General features: G+C 45.7%; 1 protein-coding gene across 2 annotated transcripts; it reads left to right on the top strand.

The window, feature by feature from the left end:
• The first annotated feature begins 1,580 nt into the window (after positions 1 to 1,580).
• On the top strand, positions 1,581 to 4,142 carry LOC102718182 (E3 ubiquitin-protein ligase SINA-like 10). Of its 2 annotated transcripts, XM_040524785.1 has the most exons (3): positions 1,581 to 1,912; positions 2,631 to 2,683; positions 2,769 to 3,273. In XM_040524785.1, exons 1-3 carry the CDS (start codon positions 1,643 to 1,645, stop codon positions 2,794 to 2,796), a joined length of 351 nt encoding a protein of 116 aa, XP_040380719.1. In that variant the 5' UTR covers positions 1,581 to 1,642; the 3' UTR covers positions 2,797 to 3,273. The 2 variants fall into 2 exon arrangements, with proteins under 2 accessions (XP_040380719.1, XP_006656079.2); XM_006656016.3 differs by lacking the exons at positions 2,631 to 2,683; positions 2,769 to 3,273 and adding an exon at positions 3,304 to 4,142.
• Positions 4,143 to 17,352: the final 13,210 nt, after the last annotated feature.

Genomic DNA, 17,352 nt, shown 5'->3' with positions numbered 1-17,352 from the left:
TCCGCATGCGCTTTGAGTCTTGGCCCAGACATCGCGCGATCCACCATTGGCTTCTTGCAAAATTCCTCAGGTCACCAAGGCTGCCATCCTTTGACAGATAGGAAAAAGTATGAATTACCCGCTGAAGTATCGCGGTCGGCTGAATTACCTCGTTAAATCTGAAAACCAGATATCCTTTACCCTAAACTTTCAACACCGGGCAAATTACCCCTCTCGACACAATTCAAAACGGTTTTGTCCAACGTGACGTACACGTGGCAATCTAGTCAGCATTTTCTTTTTTTTAAAAAAACGGTGGGGCCCACCTGTCATAGCCTTCCTCTCTCCCTTTCTTTTGGCTGGAGCACACGCAGAGGCGAGGGAGGCGGGTGATGACGGCGCGGCGGCAAATAGCGGAAGCGGCGGCGCGACGCGCGGAAGACGGCGGCGGCGTGCGGAAGACGGCGAAGACGGTGGCGACGACAGGCCGATGAGGTCTCACGGCGGCGGCGACGACGGGTTTCATCCCCGCGCGCTACCCCCAAGCCGTCCGCATGCCGCCCAAGCGCGGCGCCGCTCATCCGCACGCCGCACGCCGCCCAAGCGTGGCGCTGCTCATCCGCACGCCGCACGCCGCCTCCGCGCTGCGCCGTCCCCATCGGCACGCCCCCGCGCGGCGCCGGCCATCCGCACGCCATCCTTGCACGGCGCCGCCCCCGGGCCATCCGCACACCATCCCCGTGCCCGTCGGCCTGCCACCCCCACGCGCGCGCCCGTCCGCACGCCGTCCCCGCGCCCATTGGCCCGCCCTAGCACGGCGTCGTCCCCGCGCCTGTCGGCTTGCCCCAGTGCGACGCCGGCCATCTGCACTCTATCCCCACGCGGCGCCGCCCCCGCGCTGTCCGCACACCGCGCCAGTCGGCCCGCCACCCCCACGCGATGCCAGCCACCTGCACGTCGCCCCTGTGCCCATCGGCTCGCCGCCCCAGCGCGGCCTCACCATCCCACCCGCCGCCCGCACACCGTACGCACGCCCTCGCCCTCCCGCTCATTGCCCACACTGCCTCTGCCCTCGCTCGGCTACCCGCCGTGCTCGCCGACCGCCGACGCCTCGCCCTGTTTCTCCAAGCGAGAGAGGGAGAGAGTGGGAGAGAGGGGGAGAGAGGGAGGAAGGCTATGACATGTGGCCCCCACCGGTTAAAAGAAAAGAAAATGCTGACTAGATCGCCACGTGTACGCCACGTAGGACAAAACCGCTTTTGATTGTGTCGAGGGGGGTAATTTGCCCGATGTTAAAAGTTTAGGGTAAAGAATGTCTGGTTTTCGAGTTTGGGGTAATTCGGCCGACCGCGATACTTCAGGTTCAGGGAGTAATTCGTACTTTTTCCTCGCACATACCACTGCTTATAAGTCAAAATTTGAATTTTTAAAATTAATTTTGAGCTTGATTTTGTGGTTTTTTCATCTTGTTTTTTTATGACTTTTGCTTTTGAGTCGCTATGGATATGTATATAAAAGTTTAATCTAAAAATTATTTTTCGCATTTTTTCGCTTTTGCTGTTGCTTGTGCATACCATCGACCGTAAAGCGGTTTGCTGCGACTCTCTCTTCTCTCCTGTTTCCCAATTTCCCCACTCCCCCGTTCCCTCGACGACGAAACCCCATGGCCAAGTTCACCTTTGACGACGCCGACGAGGACCCTCCCGTCGCATCTGGCGCCGAGAAGAGGAAGCGCGACGCAGGAGATGACCCTGTCGACGGAGAAGCCCCCCGGCCCCGGAATTCGGCGGTTGCGGCGGGCAGCGAGCAAGCGGTGCCCGGGGAGGGCCTGGCCGACGGGGAGGTTGAGGGTGCTGGCCTGAACGTGCAGATCGACCCTGACGTGCTCGACTGCTCCATCTGCTTCGACTCCCTCCGCCCTCCCCTCTACCAGGTATGCGCAGGAATTGGTGTTATCTGGTGGTCCGTTCCCGTGCCTTTTGATGCGTTGGTTACTTGATTTGCTGTGCCAATCGAATTAGAAGAGGGAATTCCCGAATGGGGTTGGCCAATGCGGTTGTCTCCAGTTTGGGTGTGAATTGAAATTATCAGCTCTGCCAGCGTAACAATAATTTTGCTGTCCTATGTCGTTTAGTGCTAAGAGAGAATGTGTTCATTAGCACTGGGTTCCAAGTTATATCAGCGCAGTACGCAAAAGCTCAACACATTATCGTTGATAGAATTGCTCTTAATTTTCATCCTGCGTGAAGTAATATCATCATCTTTATTACCAGATAACTTAGTTAAGAATTCGTCCTGCATTCTTCAATTTGGACATGGAAGTTATGTCCTTCTGCCATTCAGTTTTTTACTCTAAACTCTTTGGACACAAAAACAGCAAAAAATAAAAATAAAAATAAATAAAAGCTTAAAACATCATTGAGCAGACCAAATTAGCAGTCTAATATACTTATATACTACGGAGTAGCTTTCATGCACTTTTAATGAATCAAGTTGTAACAGCTAAAAATTACAATACAACTAAAATTGGTTGGCATCATGCTTGCAATTAATTGAACAACTGGCTGCTAGACTACTTCGGTAACAATCATAGCCATTGATGGTCTTCCTAAGCTCACACACTGAATGTTTGTGTTCCGATCATTCTTCAGCATACACAAAACCAGAATCATGGGCCTGTTTCTGCACTTCCATGGCTGCATAGGTATTTATAGGCCTTGTTACATATGAACATTGGTCATTTTCTTTTCCCTTTTTTTGGGTCAAGAAATCCATAACAGTCTTAAAAGGTTTGCATGCATGATCAAAGAGGATTGAGAGAATGGGAGTGGGAGGAGGTCAATGCAGCTTATGCAACTGCCAGTCACTCGATCACAGTTAGTCAGTAGGGGAGCTCCGCAGCACTGCTACTCACAAGTAGCAAGGAGCAAGGAATATTAAGATAGCAATTGAGATGGAGCAGTTTTGGCTTCAATGGCAATGGCTTGTTAAACCCAAATGAGCTGGAGTGACTTTTTCTGGTGGACTTTTATTATCCCCTTGGTTACTTCAGCACATAGTGAATTGATTCTATTGAGTGTGGAGTAACTCTTTCTTTGCATCAGCTCTGCATATGTTTTACGATAGGTAGCTATTATGTGCTTCTGTATATAAAAGGTAGAGGAGCAGTTTACTTCTCTATCAATTTTGGTTGGTCTATAGTGTAATTGTGTTCATTATTTTCATACTTCACCTTTCTATACTTTAAGAGGATAATTTCTGTTATAATAAAGCATACATTGATGGCCATTGCATGTTCACAGCTTATTTTTGCATCTTCTTCAGTGCCAAAATGGCCATGTAGCATGTTCTGCCTGCTGGTCCAAACTCAACAACAAGTGTCATGTTTGTTCTCGCGATGCCAATTTTGCACGAAATATTGCATTGGAGAAGATTGTTGAATCAATCAAGTCCTCATGCTCTTATGCCAAGTGGGGTTGCTGCAAATTTATTAACTACGCACAAAGAGATACCCATGAAGAATCTTGTCCTTTTGCCCCTTCAGTTTGCCCTATTTATGGCTGTGGATATAATGGATTTACAGGACATTGGTCACAACACTTCCTTTCCAGACATCGTTCTGAGGTTTTGCGGTTCATCTATAGTCAGCCTTTTAATGTAAATCTTGAGGTATCAGTGCCTTTCCTAGCACTTCTTGGGGAGGATGATCACCTATTCCTTCTCCTAAACAATAGCATGATGCCCTTCGGGCATGCACTTTCAGTAGTTTGTCTAAGGACTGGCAATCTAAATTGGAAGTTCTCCTACGAAATTGAAGCAACTAGTAGAAAGAAACCTGAAAACAGACTGCAACTGAAGGCTTCTGTCTCCAATACAAAGCATTGGACAGGTCTTTATCCTGCAGAAGCTTTCCTTTTGGTCCCGTGTGACTTCTGCAATTCTAGCAACATAGTACTCAATATCTCCATTGAGAGGTGTGACGTTGTATGATCTGAATATGTGACGTTCTCAATATCTAAAATGTGAATAGGTGTGTAGAAGTGTATATTCAGCGTCTACTTTTATGTATAAAATATGTACTACCCGGTGAAACTTTACTTCGAGCATTTTTAATGGGATTAATGCATGTGAAACAAACTAGATTGATTCCTCAACACCCAAGATACGGCCACTGTTCTACGACTTATAAATCATTATGGAGACCTACAGAACTGTCAATTGACGAATTATATTTTGGTCGCCGATCAATTCGTTATGCCTTATAATAAGCTATAGCCTAGACGATGGACTTATGCTCGCGACACTGCTAGAAATATAGGCACCAAAACAAAAATTGTGAATCTCACAGGAAAAGCACAATTACCTATGTTTGTATACTTGTAAGTGGGATTTCTATATAGTGAATAAAGTCACACCATACAGGCTGCGTTTTTTAGAATATATTATAACGGCTAAACATTATATTTTTTCTCACCTTTATAAAGTAAATTTTAATTTTTACAGTAGTTAATTTTATCTTTTATACTATTAAAAACTATCAAAAAGTAAGATAATCTTTCATTTTTCATCGGCGAAAACAACCCGGCCAAAATCTACCATTACAACAAAAAATAAAGTACTGTGTAGTCTATTTCTAGATTTGGGCTATGTAACATGACAGTCCATTTGAAGTCTACTAGCAGTGTGTGTTTGGTCCATGTGGCCTAGAAGTGAATATGTAGTGGTGGCTAGTACCACCTTAGAAGTTTAGGTGGATGATGGACTGATTATAACTTTATGTCTTGGTGCTCCGATCATCGTATTTCCGAGTTAACCCTTTTACATAAAGCAAGAATGGTATTATCGCTCAACGTGTAGAACGGACTAATGCGGATTTTAGAGGCAGCCGGTATATTGACCGGGAATTGCCTCCTTTGTTGATTCAGATGAAAATTGTGACGAAATATACCATTTTGTACTTAGGAATGGTTATTCCATTGGATTTTTTAAGTAACATTTTTTCTTGAGCAGAAACAGAGTGAAGGTTTTTTATCTTGTAAAATGCACTTTCCCTCTGCTTTAGAAATTAGAATAACTGAAACAGCTAACTTCTCTATCTAAATATAGGCAAATAGTGGTCTCTACATTATTCAATTTTGTAGGATAGCAATCACATTGTTAGATTTAACTAGAAAGCCAGCGATGCTTTGCCATGTCTAATTGTAGATAGGCCAGTTTTGTTATTAAGTTATTGTAATGACAAATTCTAAGTTATTGTTTATATCAATATATGTAATGTTTTAAACATTTGCACGTTTGGCAGATAAATTAGTTTTTTTATATTCAATGTTTTTAATATATACATATATGAAGATTTTTAGGTATTTTTATTATGTTTTATCAAACAAAGAAGTAACTTTTGAAAATAATATTTTATTTATATTTTTTAAAAAATAAAAATTCTAAGCTTTCTCCTTGTATATATGTTTTTACTTTAAATTTAAATATTCCAGGTCGAAGTATACTATTTACAATTAAGACAAGGACTATAAAGTAATATGTATAATTTATAAAATCATAGAGGTGATGCCTATAGAGGGCCTAGCTGCAAAATCAATGAATTCTGGGCCAAAGCCCATGCGACCTTTCAGCCTTCTTTGGCACGCCTTGGGGTGGTCGAGTTTGGGCTACGTACGATTGACCCATTTCGGTTATAACAAAAAGAGATGTTGGCTGCCCCCGTTTTGCAGTTTTTTTTTTTTTTGAGAAAATCTAACGAATGCCATTGACAAATACTTAATTCTAAGAAATGTCATCGATAAACGTGAGTTCTAAGAAATGCCATCGTACAAACGAATTTGTCTGAAAAATGCCATCGTTGTTAGAGTTCCGTCAACTTTTTCCGTTAAGTGCTATAGTATGAACAGTGTATTTAACGGCAAAAATGGAGGGAAACCTAACGGCAATGGCATTTTTTAGACAAATTCATTTGTACGATGACATTTCTTAGAACTCGCATTCGTCAATGATATTTGTTAGACTTAGACGATTGTTAATGACATTTTTTAGATTTTCTTTTTTTTTCTTTTTCCACCTAGCAGGCTAGGCAGGACAAACACATGAGGGGTTTCTGTTCCACGGCTCAGTGCAGTGGGACATGCCTCGTGGCTCAATCGCATGAAAGCGTTTGGACCAGTGGTTCGAATTATAAAGATTCGTTTCATATTTTTTTTAGAGCTCGGTGGGCCTCCTGCAAGCTCTATATCCATGGGTTAGAGTGGAGAGAGCGGTGTGTGCTCTAGAGAACTCGGGAAGGCCATGCACATTGACATTGGAAGAAGATGGTAGTACAACAACTTCACAGCAAGTCTTAAAGGTAATAGCAGAAGTATCTACTAGATAGATGGCTATGGGTTTGCCATAATCAATTGACAACGGATCAGTGCCTATGGTTCTCCGTCGAGGTATGTTACATCATCTAGATAACCTGGAGTAGTGCCACTAGAGATGGTTATTTCCTAGAGTAGGAGAATGGTAGCACACACTGAGAGAGACAGGGCGTACATATTTATAATATCAGTTTTGGCATTGTCTCTATCAAACTCATTATAGGATCTATTTACTATTTATATTTATGGATACAGACTCAACATGCCTTATTAACTTAAATCTATGTATATATCATGGATTGTATAGACATTTCTTATTTGGACTGTATTGAATTTCAATACAGTTTATATTCTCCAGTTCTTATTCGATTCAGATTCTACTTATTACTAACCCTTTATTATTACTAACCCTTTATTGTTGTCGTCTGATGGCTTCTTCCTTGCCATTTAGCCTTTGACCTAGTCCTTTTAGTCCGAGACACTAACGCTTATCTTTAATAGCGGGTGCTAATTTTTATCATTAATACATGCCCCTCAATTTTAGAATGAATTGTTTGTTGATATGAAATTTTCTCATCTCACGGACAACCTTATCCGCCTATCATGTCATCGGTCAAATGTGCCTTGTCGGCTCAACACCTGAAAATCTCAATGGCTATCTTTTTAATCCAAGCCGTTGCCCGCATGCCCTCCTTGATTCAGGGGTTGATAAGATAGGACTAAACTTTTTAGCCCTACGTCACATCGGATGTTTAGACACTAATTTGAAGTATTAAATATAGATTAATAAAAAAATTAATTTTATAAATGAATGGTAATCCGTGAGACGAATTTTTTAAACCTAATTAATCTATAATTAGAGCATGTTTACTGTAGCATCACATAGGCTAATCATGGATTAATTAGGCTTAATAGATTCATCTCGCAAATTAGTCTAAGATTATAGATGAGTTTTATTAATAGTTTACGTTTACTATTTATAATAAACGTCCAAACATTCGATAGGACAAGGGACTAGAAATAAGTCCCACGTCGTAAACACCACCTCATTCTCCCAGCAACTGTTCCAGCCTTCTTTTCATCCTCCATTCTTGTTTATTTGCAACCACCTATCATCAGTGCTGCCATCTGCATCCTTTGAGGCCATTGATCTCTGGGAATCGCCATCGCCAAGTCCATACCCATATCAGTGCTGCGTTGATGATTGTCGCTGCATTCGCAAGGGATTCTTCAGATAATGTGCCCGAGGTAAGTCTTCATCTTTATCCTTTTTCTTTTTTTTTTTAACGAACATCTTTATCATTTTTCACATCCCAAGTAGTCTACTGTAGTTCATCTATGCATCCCTGTCCTGTTTCCGCCATCGCGTGAAAAATCTCTAAATCCAGGGTTTAAGATCACCAAAGATGTATTAATTGCTATACGGTTATAGTTGGGTCATCAACACTTCTCTCTTATCATAATTATCATTAAGTCACCAATTAGAATCACAAGCGCATCCAGTGAAGCTAAGGGATCGCCAGAGTAACATTTATTATATCATTTCGATCTTGGAATCTTAGACTCCATTTTTGCTAGGCACTGTTATTGTATCTTTTATTAGTAGTGGTAATAGTGTAATGTAATTTAGATCTATCTATATATTTACATATAAGTATATTAAGCATTTTATTTAAAACTTTGGTAAGATATATTTATTAATTTATATATTTTAACATGATATATGACAAAACGTAAAGTTATCGTAAAGTTATATATTTTTGTTTTAATTTTATTCTTATAGAATTTCTTGTACTAATATTATCGGTGTAGTAAAATAAAATCAGATCCATTAGATCCAAAGCAATGGACAGCTAACAATAATTCCGACAGTAACTGATAAAAATCTTTTGCTAATACTGCTGGTTGAATAAAATATCGTTGGGATTAGCGGAATCATGGATAGTTGTCACGCCCAGAAATTCCTCATACGAATTTCTGAACTTAACTGTGTATTAAAATCCCTGTCCAGGACAAGCCAGGGTAAAAAAAGACAATGTTGATTACATAACCATCGTTCTTAGAAACCACTGAAAAGAACACTTATTCTAACGAAAATGCAGCGAAAAGAAAGGTAGACTAGCTCCAGCGGGTACGGTTCCAGTCCACAGGCAAACTTCGATGGCGGACCAGCTCACTTCTGAGAGTCATCTCCATCGGACTCAACTTCTAGCTCTAGAAGGGGAAATAGGGCAAGGCTGAGTACAAACCATCGTACTCAACAAGCAGTACGGAAAAGAGGGTAATAAATGATACATAAGGATCATCGAGGACGGACTAGGGTTAGTTGCAATAAAGCAGCAATTAAATAAATAACAGAGATTAAATTGAACAAAGGTAATTAAATAAATTAAAGAATAAGTAAATAATAGTTGTAAAATACCACCACACTGTTGAAGGTTACACCACGTTGCGACAGGTCGAACCACTACTCAACGTTACACCACGTGGTAGTAGTCCCAAGTGAAAACCAGTTTACCCGAGTCATTAAAGGTTCACTAATCATAGTGAAGCTGGGAGTCCGCCCGTAACCGTGGGCACGACTATTCGAATAGATTATACTCTGATCAGAGATGTGCTACTGTACCCCCAAGACACGACTCCACTATACTTGAACGTGCCCCGACATACCACCATGGCATACGGAAAGGAGACCATGATAGAACCCATCAAATAACCCTCACTATTTAATCGCACCGCACTTCAGGTTTCACCCCCTCCTTTACACCAAGTCGGGCAGTCCCCTCTTGTGCCTTGGTAGATCCGGAAGCAGCAGAGGCTTTCGTTACACCACGATTTTTCGTCCATAATCCATCATGCCTACCCTTGCCTTGGTACATCAAATAGTTCGAAGCCATGCTCCAGATCCCACCTTACCCATTTCAGCATGCGATTAGCACTAAATTACTTCTAGGGTTTCCCGTGAACCGGTCCTTAATTGCCATGGGTGCAACTCTCAAAACCATGCACCCATGGCCCACCATTAGCAATATTTTAGTTGGCATTAACCCGAACCGGGGAACAATTCATTATTACAGCTATTTAGAGCTAATCATGATTAATAAGTGATCCCATGAGCTACTTGATCTAAGCACGGCTAAGCATTAACCTAGGCCTAACACCAATCAAGTTACCCCTGGTCTAGCATGAATAAAGTTGGATGAACAATGGCATAATAATAAGGATTCCCCGGAAAAAAATAAATATAGTAAATACTTTAATTAAAACAATGTATATTTGAATAAATAAAGAGGGAATTTGCAATAATAGGTTCAATATGATCAAAGATGAGTGCCACTTGCCTTGCTCTGGTCCTTGGGGTACTTCGGCAACGATCTCGAAGTAAACCGGCTCTTCGGCGGGGTCCGAATCTAAGCGACAAAGCATAAAAATAAATAAAACAAACACAAACTCTATTGAAACAGTAAAAGAAAGTATTTTTAATGGATTCTTGATAATTTTCTGAATTTAATGAAATTTGAATGGACCTAAACGGAGACTAGATGAATTAGATATGAATTTTAGAAGTTTTCTGGGTTTTTAACTAAACAGAAAAGTCCTAAATAAATTATTGGGCACTTAATAGGGCTGCTGACGTCAGCGAGGAGAGAGGAGGCGCGCCGACAGTTGGGTCCACCGACACCCCCCTGTCGGTGAGGGAGAGAGGGGAGGAGAGGCTGACCGGCGGGCCCGAGTGGAGGAGAGAGGAGATAGGAGAGGGGGGCTCGGCCGGGCAGACGGCTAGGGCCCGCACGAGAGAGAGGGGGGATGGCCGGCTAGCGGTTGCTAGGTGGGCCACGGGGCGAGGGAGAGAGGGTGAGGCCGACGGGTGGGGCCCGTCGGTCAGAGAGGGAGTACACGGGAGCGGGGAGCGGGTGCTCGGCCGACGGCGGCAACCAGCGGGCGGCGACAGTGGCGGCGCACGGCGACGGTGCACGGCGCAGCGGTGACGAAGCGATGACGCGGCGACCGACGACGATGCATGGCCGGCAGCGACGCGCGCGGTGTACTGCGGCGGCGCGACGGGGTTGCTGGCGACGACGCACGGGAGCGGAAGGTGACGATGGTCGTCGGCAGCGGCGGCACGGCGATCGCATGGCGACGGCGATGACCGACGGAGGCGCGGCGACGACGGGGATGCGGCGAATTCGCCCGACGACGACGCGGGTTGGAGGAGGCCTAGCGGCGGCGGCGAAAAAGAGAGAGAGGAGAGGGGAGGGCTCACAGGCGGTGGCGGAGGTGGCGACGAGTCGATGAGGAGGAGGGACGGGTGACGGCAAGCGGAATGGAGGCGGCGACGACCGGGGCGCGGACAATGGCGCGCGGGCGACGACGTCGAGCGTGGCGGCGAAGAGGGCGAGGAGGCGGCGAGGACGCTCGGGTGCCCACCGACAGCGACAGAAACTAGTGGGAGGTCGGCGAGATCGAGGAGGTGGTGGCGACGCGGACCCGCGGAGACGGCGAGATCAACGGCAGATGGCGGCGGCGGAAGCTTTGGGCGGAGAGGGAAAAGTGGGCGACGGCGCGCGGTGACGGGGATTTATAGTGCAAGGAGGCCGGCAAGGGCGGGACGGTTGTTAGGGAGAGTTCGGTTCGGTCATGGGCGAAGGACGCAGCGGAGGTTGCGGCGGCCGGCGGACTCGGCGGCGGCGTGGACTTGGCGAGCGCGGGGAGGCGGCGCAGACTTCATGCGGCGCGGGCGCGAGCGTGCGAGGTGCGCTGGGCCATGGCAAGGCGGACAGGCTGGGCCGGCGGCCGGCGGCCTAGGCGGAGAGGTGGCGCGCGTGTGAGGAGAAGGAGGAAGCAGGCCTGCTCGGCCGGACCGAGCCGGGCGAGGGAGGAGGGGAAAAAAGAAAAAGGAAAAAGAAGAAAGAGAGAGGGGAGGAAAATTGGACTTCGGCCAAATTTGCGAAGGAAAGAGAAAAAAAAAGGAGAGAAAAAGGAAAGCCCCACTCTTTGCGAATTTTAAATTGATTGTTGGGAAAATTTTATACTCTGTAATTTGAGTTTAAATCCTGTTAATCGATTTGGAACCACGATTTAATTAACTTAATCTCTTTAGAGGGATTTTTCCTGAGTTAATTAAGCCAATTATTATTTACGAATTTCTTTTACGAATTAGGCTTAGGATAAAACTCCGGGTGTGACAAACCTATCCCCTTAAACGGAGTCTCGACCCCAAGATTCAGAGGTGCTGGCGAAGAGGTGCGGATGGACGGCCTTGAGCTCATCTTCTCTTTCCCAAGTCGCTTCTTCTTCTGACTGGTGACTCTACTGAACTCTGCAGAATCTGATCACACGGTTCCGCATCTTCCTTTCACTGGTTTCTAGAATACGTGCTGGCTTCTCCACATAGGTTAGATCTTCCTGCAGATTGATGTGCTCGGAGTTGGTTTGCTCTTCAGGCACACGTAGACACTTTTTGAGTTGCGACACATGGATTCCGGCCATGTTAGCAGGGAGTTCTAACTGATACGCAACTTCTCCCCTGTGTTCCACTATTCGGTATGGTCCCACGAACCGTGGTGCCAACTTTCCCTTAGTCTGAAACCGGTGTACTCCTCGCAAAGGTGTGACGCAGAGGTACACGTAGTCTCCTGCTTCGAAGGCCAAGTCCCTTCGGCGGTTATCTGCATAACTCTTCTACCTGGTTTGAGCTGTTTTGAACCTTTCACAGATTATTCTGACTTTTTCTTCCGCCTGACTCAAAACCTCAGTTACAAAAACTTGACGCTCTCCTGTTTGATCCCAGAAGAGGTGTGTAGGACACTTCCAACCATACAAAGCTTCAAAAGGTGACATCTGCAAACTGGCTTGATAACTGTTGTTGTATGAGAACTCTTCATACGGCAAATTTTTATCCCATGTTCCACCAAAGTCGAGGGCAAAAGCTCTGAGCATGTCTTCAAGAATTTGATTTACCCTTTCTATCTGACCATCCGTCTGTGGATGATAAGCTGTGCTGAAATTTAATCGGGTTCCAAATTCTTCCTATAGCTTCTGCTAAAATTTCGAAGTAAACTGACTTCCTCGGTCAGAAACAATCTTTTTAGGCACTCCATGTAGACACATGATCCTAGCCAAGTAAATCTCGGCTAGTCTCTTCCCTGAATAGGTGGTGTGAACTGGTATGGAATGGGCGACCTTCGTCAATCGATCCACGATTACCCAAATCGAGTCGTGACCGACAGCGGTCCTCAGTAAACCAGTGATGAAATCCATCCCGATTTCTTCCCATTTCCATTCTGGAATCTGAAGAGGCTGCAACAGTCCTGCTGGCCTTTGGTGTTCTACTTTGACTCGTTGACAGACATCGCACAAGGCGACATATTCTGCAATTTCTCTCTTCATACTAACCCACCAAAACTTTTCTTTCAGGTCTTGATACATTTTTGTACTCCCGGGATGAATAGAATACTGAGTTTGATGAGCTTCTTGAAGTATCAACTCATTTAGTTCCTTGTTATCTGGTACACACAACATGTTTCCCATCCAGATTGTTTCATGTTCATCTTCTGAAAAATCTCGAGCTTTACCAACTCGCATATTCCTCTTTAGTTCTGCCATTTCTGGATCAATTGCTTGGGCCTGACGAACTTGATCCACCAAAGTTGGTTGCGCCTCTAGGGCTGCCATAAAACCTTCTTCATCTAAACCCAAATTTAGCCGTTCAAACTCCTGCTGCAACTGCTCACAAACTTCCGTTGCATCTGCAACTACATTTGCTTTGCCTGGATGATAATGGATACTTAAATCATAATCCTTGATCAATTCCAACCATCTTCATTGGCGGATGTTCAAATCCGGCTGTTTAAAGATATATTTTAAGGTCTTGTGGTCCGTATCCACTTCACACTTATTACCAATTAAGTAGTGTCACCAGATTTTTAGGGCATGCACTACGGCTGCTAATTCCAAATCATGAGTCGGGTAGTTACCCTCATGCGGTCTCAACTGACGAGAGGCATAAGCAACCACCTTTCCTTCTTGCATTAGCACACATCCAAGGCCTGATCTAGAGGCATCACAGTAAACTTGGAAGTCTTTCGCCTGATCTGGCAAAATCAACACGAGTGCTGACACCAATCTTTGCTTAAGCTCTTCAAAACTCTTGTCGCACTCAATAGACCATCTGAACTTCTCTTCCTTTTTCAACAATTGTGTCATTGGCTTGGCTATCTTCGAGAAATTCTCAATGAACCGGCGATAATAACCCACAAGTCCTAAGAAACTCCTGATCTGAAAGACCATTTTAGCTAGGGTCCACTTGGTCACTGACTCCACATTACTGGAGTCCACTGCTACTCCTTGAGCATTGATCACATGACCTAGGAACTTCACTTCACAAAGCCAGAAATCACACTTGCTGAACTTGGCATACAACTGGTGCTCTCTTAGCTTCTCTAGCACGATCCGCAAATGTTGCTCGTGCTCTTCTTCTGACTTGGAGTAGATCAGAATGTCATCAATGAAGAAACCACAAACTTATCCAAGTATTCCATGAACACCTTATTCATGAGATTCATGAAGAATGCGTGTAGTGAATGTCGTAGCGTGTAAGTCCAAACGACATTACTGTACATTCATACAAGTTGTAGCGTGTAGTGAATGTCGTCTTTGGAATATCTTCTTCTCGAATTCTCAATTGATGATACCCTGATCTCAAATTGATCTTGGAGAAGACTTTGGCTCCCTTCAACTGATCAAACAAATCATCAATCCGTGGCAAAGGATACTTATTCTTGATGGTGACATCGTTCAAAGCACGATAGTCCACACATATCCTCTTGGTTTTGTCCTTCTTCTCAACAAAAATAACCGGGGCTCCCCAAGGCGAGGTGCTCGGTCGGATGTAACCTTTCTGAAGCTGTTCATCCACTTGCTTCTTCATTTCTGCCATCTCATTAGCTGCCATCCTGTAGGGTCTCTTATAGATCGGTGCAGTTCCGGGTACTAAGTCGATACGGAACTTGATCTCTCTTTCTGGTGGCATCGTTGTGAGATCGTCTGGAAAAACCTCCGGATACTCACAAACCACTGGTATGTCTTCCAACTTCTTCGGGTCTCTGGCTGCTTCTGAAGATTGCTCTTTTGCTTTCATCTGATTCAAACTGATTCTGATTATCACTGACTCCGGCGACCGATAAGTCACCACTTCACCACCTTCACTGGTCAAGGTGACTGTACGCTTGACCAGTGAAGGTGGTCAAGCATACAGTCCATTCCCAAAATGACATCTAGGTCTTGGGATTCGAGAAGGATGAGATTGGCTAGAAAGGATGTCCCTTGGATTTCTATGGGCACATTAGGGCTATAAAGGTCTGAAATCACACTATGCCTTGGAGTACTAACCCGCATCGGGTTTCTTAACTCTTCCCTTCTTAACCCAAACATTCCCACAAACTTTCTTGAAATAAAAGAGTGTGTAGCACCAGAATCAAAAAGTATTGTAGCAGGTACGGAGTTGACAGGAAACGTACCCAGTATTACTTCTGGCGCAGCCTGTGCTTCTTCTGCAGTGGCGTGGTTGACACGGGCTTGCACGAACCTCTGCCCGCTGCGCTTCGGCTTTGGGCACTTGTCGGCAAAGTGACCTGGGTCACCACAGTTGTAGCACACCCTAGGCTTAGAACCTGTATCCTTCCTGGCTGGAGGAGGTTGAGCTGTTGGTGGAGGAGCATTCTATTGCCGTGGAGCTGGTGTTAAGAGAGCACGCTGAGGTGGAGCACGCTGGGACGAGCCACCGTTGTTGAAGTTGTTAGGGTTGTAGGGACGGTGTTGGCGGACAATGAAGATAGATTGTCCGTGCTACTGACTTGGAGGGTGAGGGCCAGGATGGAACCGGGGCTTCTGCGGATGCGGCTGGTTTGACCTAAACTGAGAGGCCTTCCTTTTCCTATCCATCTGGAGGTGCTGGTCCTCCTGACGGATGGCCTTGTCGACCAGCTTCTCAAAATCAACATAGTCACCCAAAAGTAACTGTTTCTTTAACTCATCCTCCAAACCTCCGAGGAACTTCTCCTGTCTTTCAGCGTCAGTGCAGACATCCTCGGGGGCATATCATGCTAGGCGATTGAATTAATGTAGGTACTCTGTCACCGTCTTATTACCTTGTTGCAAAGCGCGGAACTCACGCTTCTTCTGCATGACTATCCCGTCAGGGATGTGCGCTTTGCAAAAGTTGAGACAGAACTCCGCCCAAGTGACTTTCGTGGTAGCAGTGTGAGTAACCAGAAAATTATCCCACCAAGTAGAGGCGGGACCCATTAGCTGGTGTGTAGCAAAGGAGACCTTCTTCTGGTCAGTGCACTGCAGTAGATTGAGCTTCTTCTCAATGGTATGGAGCCAATCATTTGCCTCCATGGGGTTGGTGGTGCTTGAGAAGGTCGGGGGAAGGACACGGAGGAACTCCGGTAACTTTGACTGCACAGGGGGTGGTCCATGCTGCTGTTGGTTGTTCTGGTGCTGGTTCACGAGCTGCTATAGCACCTGTTGATGCTGTTGCTGCTGTTGTTGCATCTGCTGCATCATTAAGGTGAGCATCTGTGTCTGACTGACGAGGATCTGAGCGAGTGATGGGTTCTCTGGTGGAGAAGGTGGGGGAGGTCCTTCGGTGCTGGAGTGGTCGGTGTCGCGGCTGCCGTTGCGGGTGTTCACCATCTGCAGGAGCTGGGGAGAACAGAAAGAGAAAGAAGAAAAAGAAACGACTAAGCAAACAGGGGCTTTATTTAATTTATGAACTGTAATTGTCTTGCTTAAGAAACACGCTTAAAAACCACACAACTCCTGGCAGTACAACCATAACCCCACTACTGCTATGGTTCACCCTAGCCCCAAGCGAAGCAAACCTAACATATCAAAACTAACACACAACGATTAAAGAATGAAACTAAGGCGACATTTAGTGCGCGGAAGGAGAGCGACGGTCGACGGCAGGGGACGGATCCTCTTCCTCGTCTTCGGAACGGCTCCTAGAGTTGTTGGGGAGACCGCCTTCATCTTCACCAGAGGCAGACTCACTACTGCTAGAGACTGTGATGGTGCCATTGTGGTTTCTTGCAGTGTTGAAGGGGGAGACGTCGTCCTTGGGGACCGGGGTCGGAGACGTTGGTACCATCTGCATCAGCGATCTTGGTTCGTCAGGGGCACCGGGGTAGGACTGAACTCTTGGTGGCCCGCGGGTTCGCTTCCTTGCTGTGAGACGACGCCTCGCACCACCGGGCTCTGGAAGTCACTTGAGTCTGGCATTTTTCTTCTTTAGACGATCGATCTCATCCTGCAAACGGACGATCTGTGTGAGCTTGGCGTCGTTCAGGGCCTTGGACGCTTCATGGAGGTCGTGATGCATCCGGTCGAGGCCTTGCAGCACCGTGCACATCCTACCGAAGGTAGAGTCTTGCTCACTCCGAGCAGACCGAAACCTACTGACCATGGAATTGGGTCCACGACCAGGGTGATAATGGTATGCCGAATGACGGAATGTCAGGCCGTGCCGAGCCCTGAGCGTTGTCATCGGACTATAGCAGCCTCCTGGCAGGCATGCTCATGCGAGCCTCCGGCTCCTTCTGCTTCCATGTTCGGAAGGTAACCGGGGATCCTGTGTAGCTCCAGTCTGACGTGATGGGGAAACTCGCCTTCGAGAGGGTGGATTGTGGTGTATTCCGGTTCGTAGGGGTATCCTACCGTGAAGGACACTCTTGCCAACTCTGCCACGAACCCATCCATTCCAAGTCCACGGTGGAACAAGGGGTGGTTGGCCATCTAAAGAACAACAAGGATTAAGAATCAATGGATGCAAAATTTTTGTTTCAAGATAAATAAATCATAAAAGAAACAAGTAAATAAAGTTTTACCCGTAAATCAATTTACTCACGCCTTTCAACCAGGGAGATTTAGCTTTTAAATACTCACGCCTCTGAAAAGCACTAACCCATTTTCAAAGCAACTCTAACTTTTACAAACTATG

The sequence above is a fragment of the Oryza brachyantha genome, chromosome 6 (genome assembly GCF_000231095.2).
Source record: "Oryza brachyantha chromosome 6, ObraRS2, whole genome shotgun sequence".
NCBI classification, from domain to species: Eukaryota; Viridiplantae; Streptophyta; class Magnoliopsida; order Poales; family Poaceae; genus Oryza; species Oryza brachyantha.
This window is presented reverse-complemented; position numbering and strand designations above follow the sequence as displayed.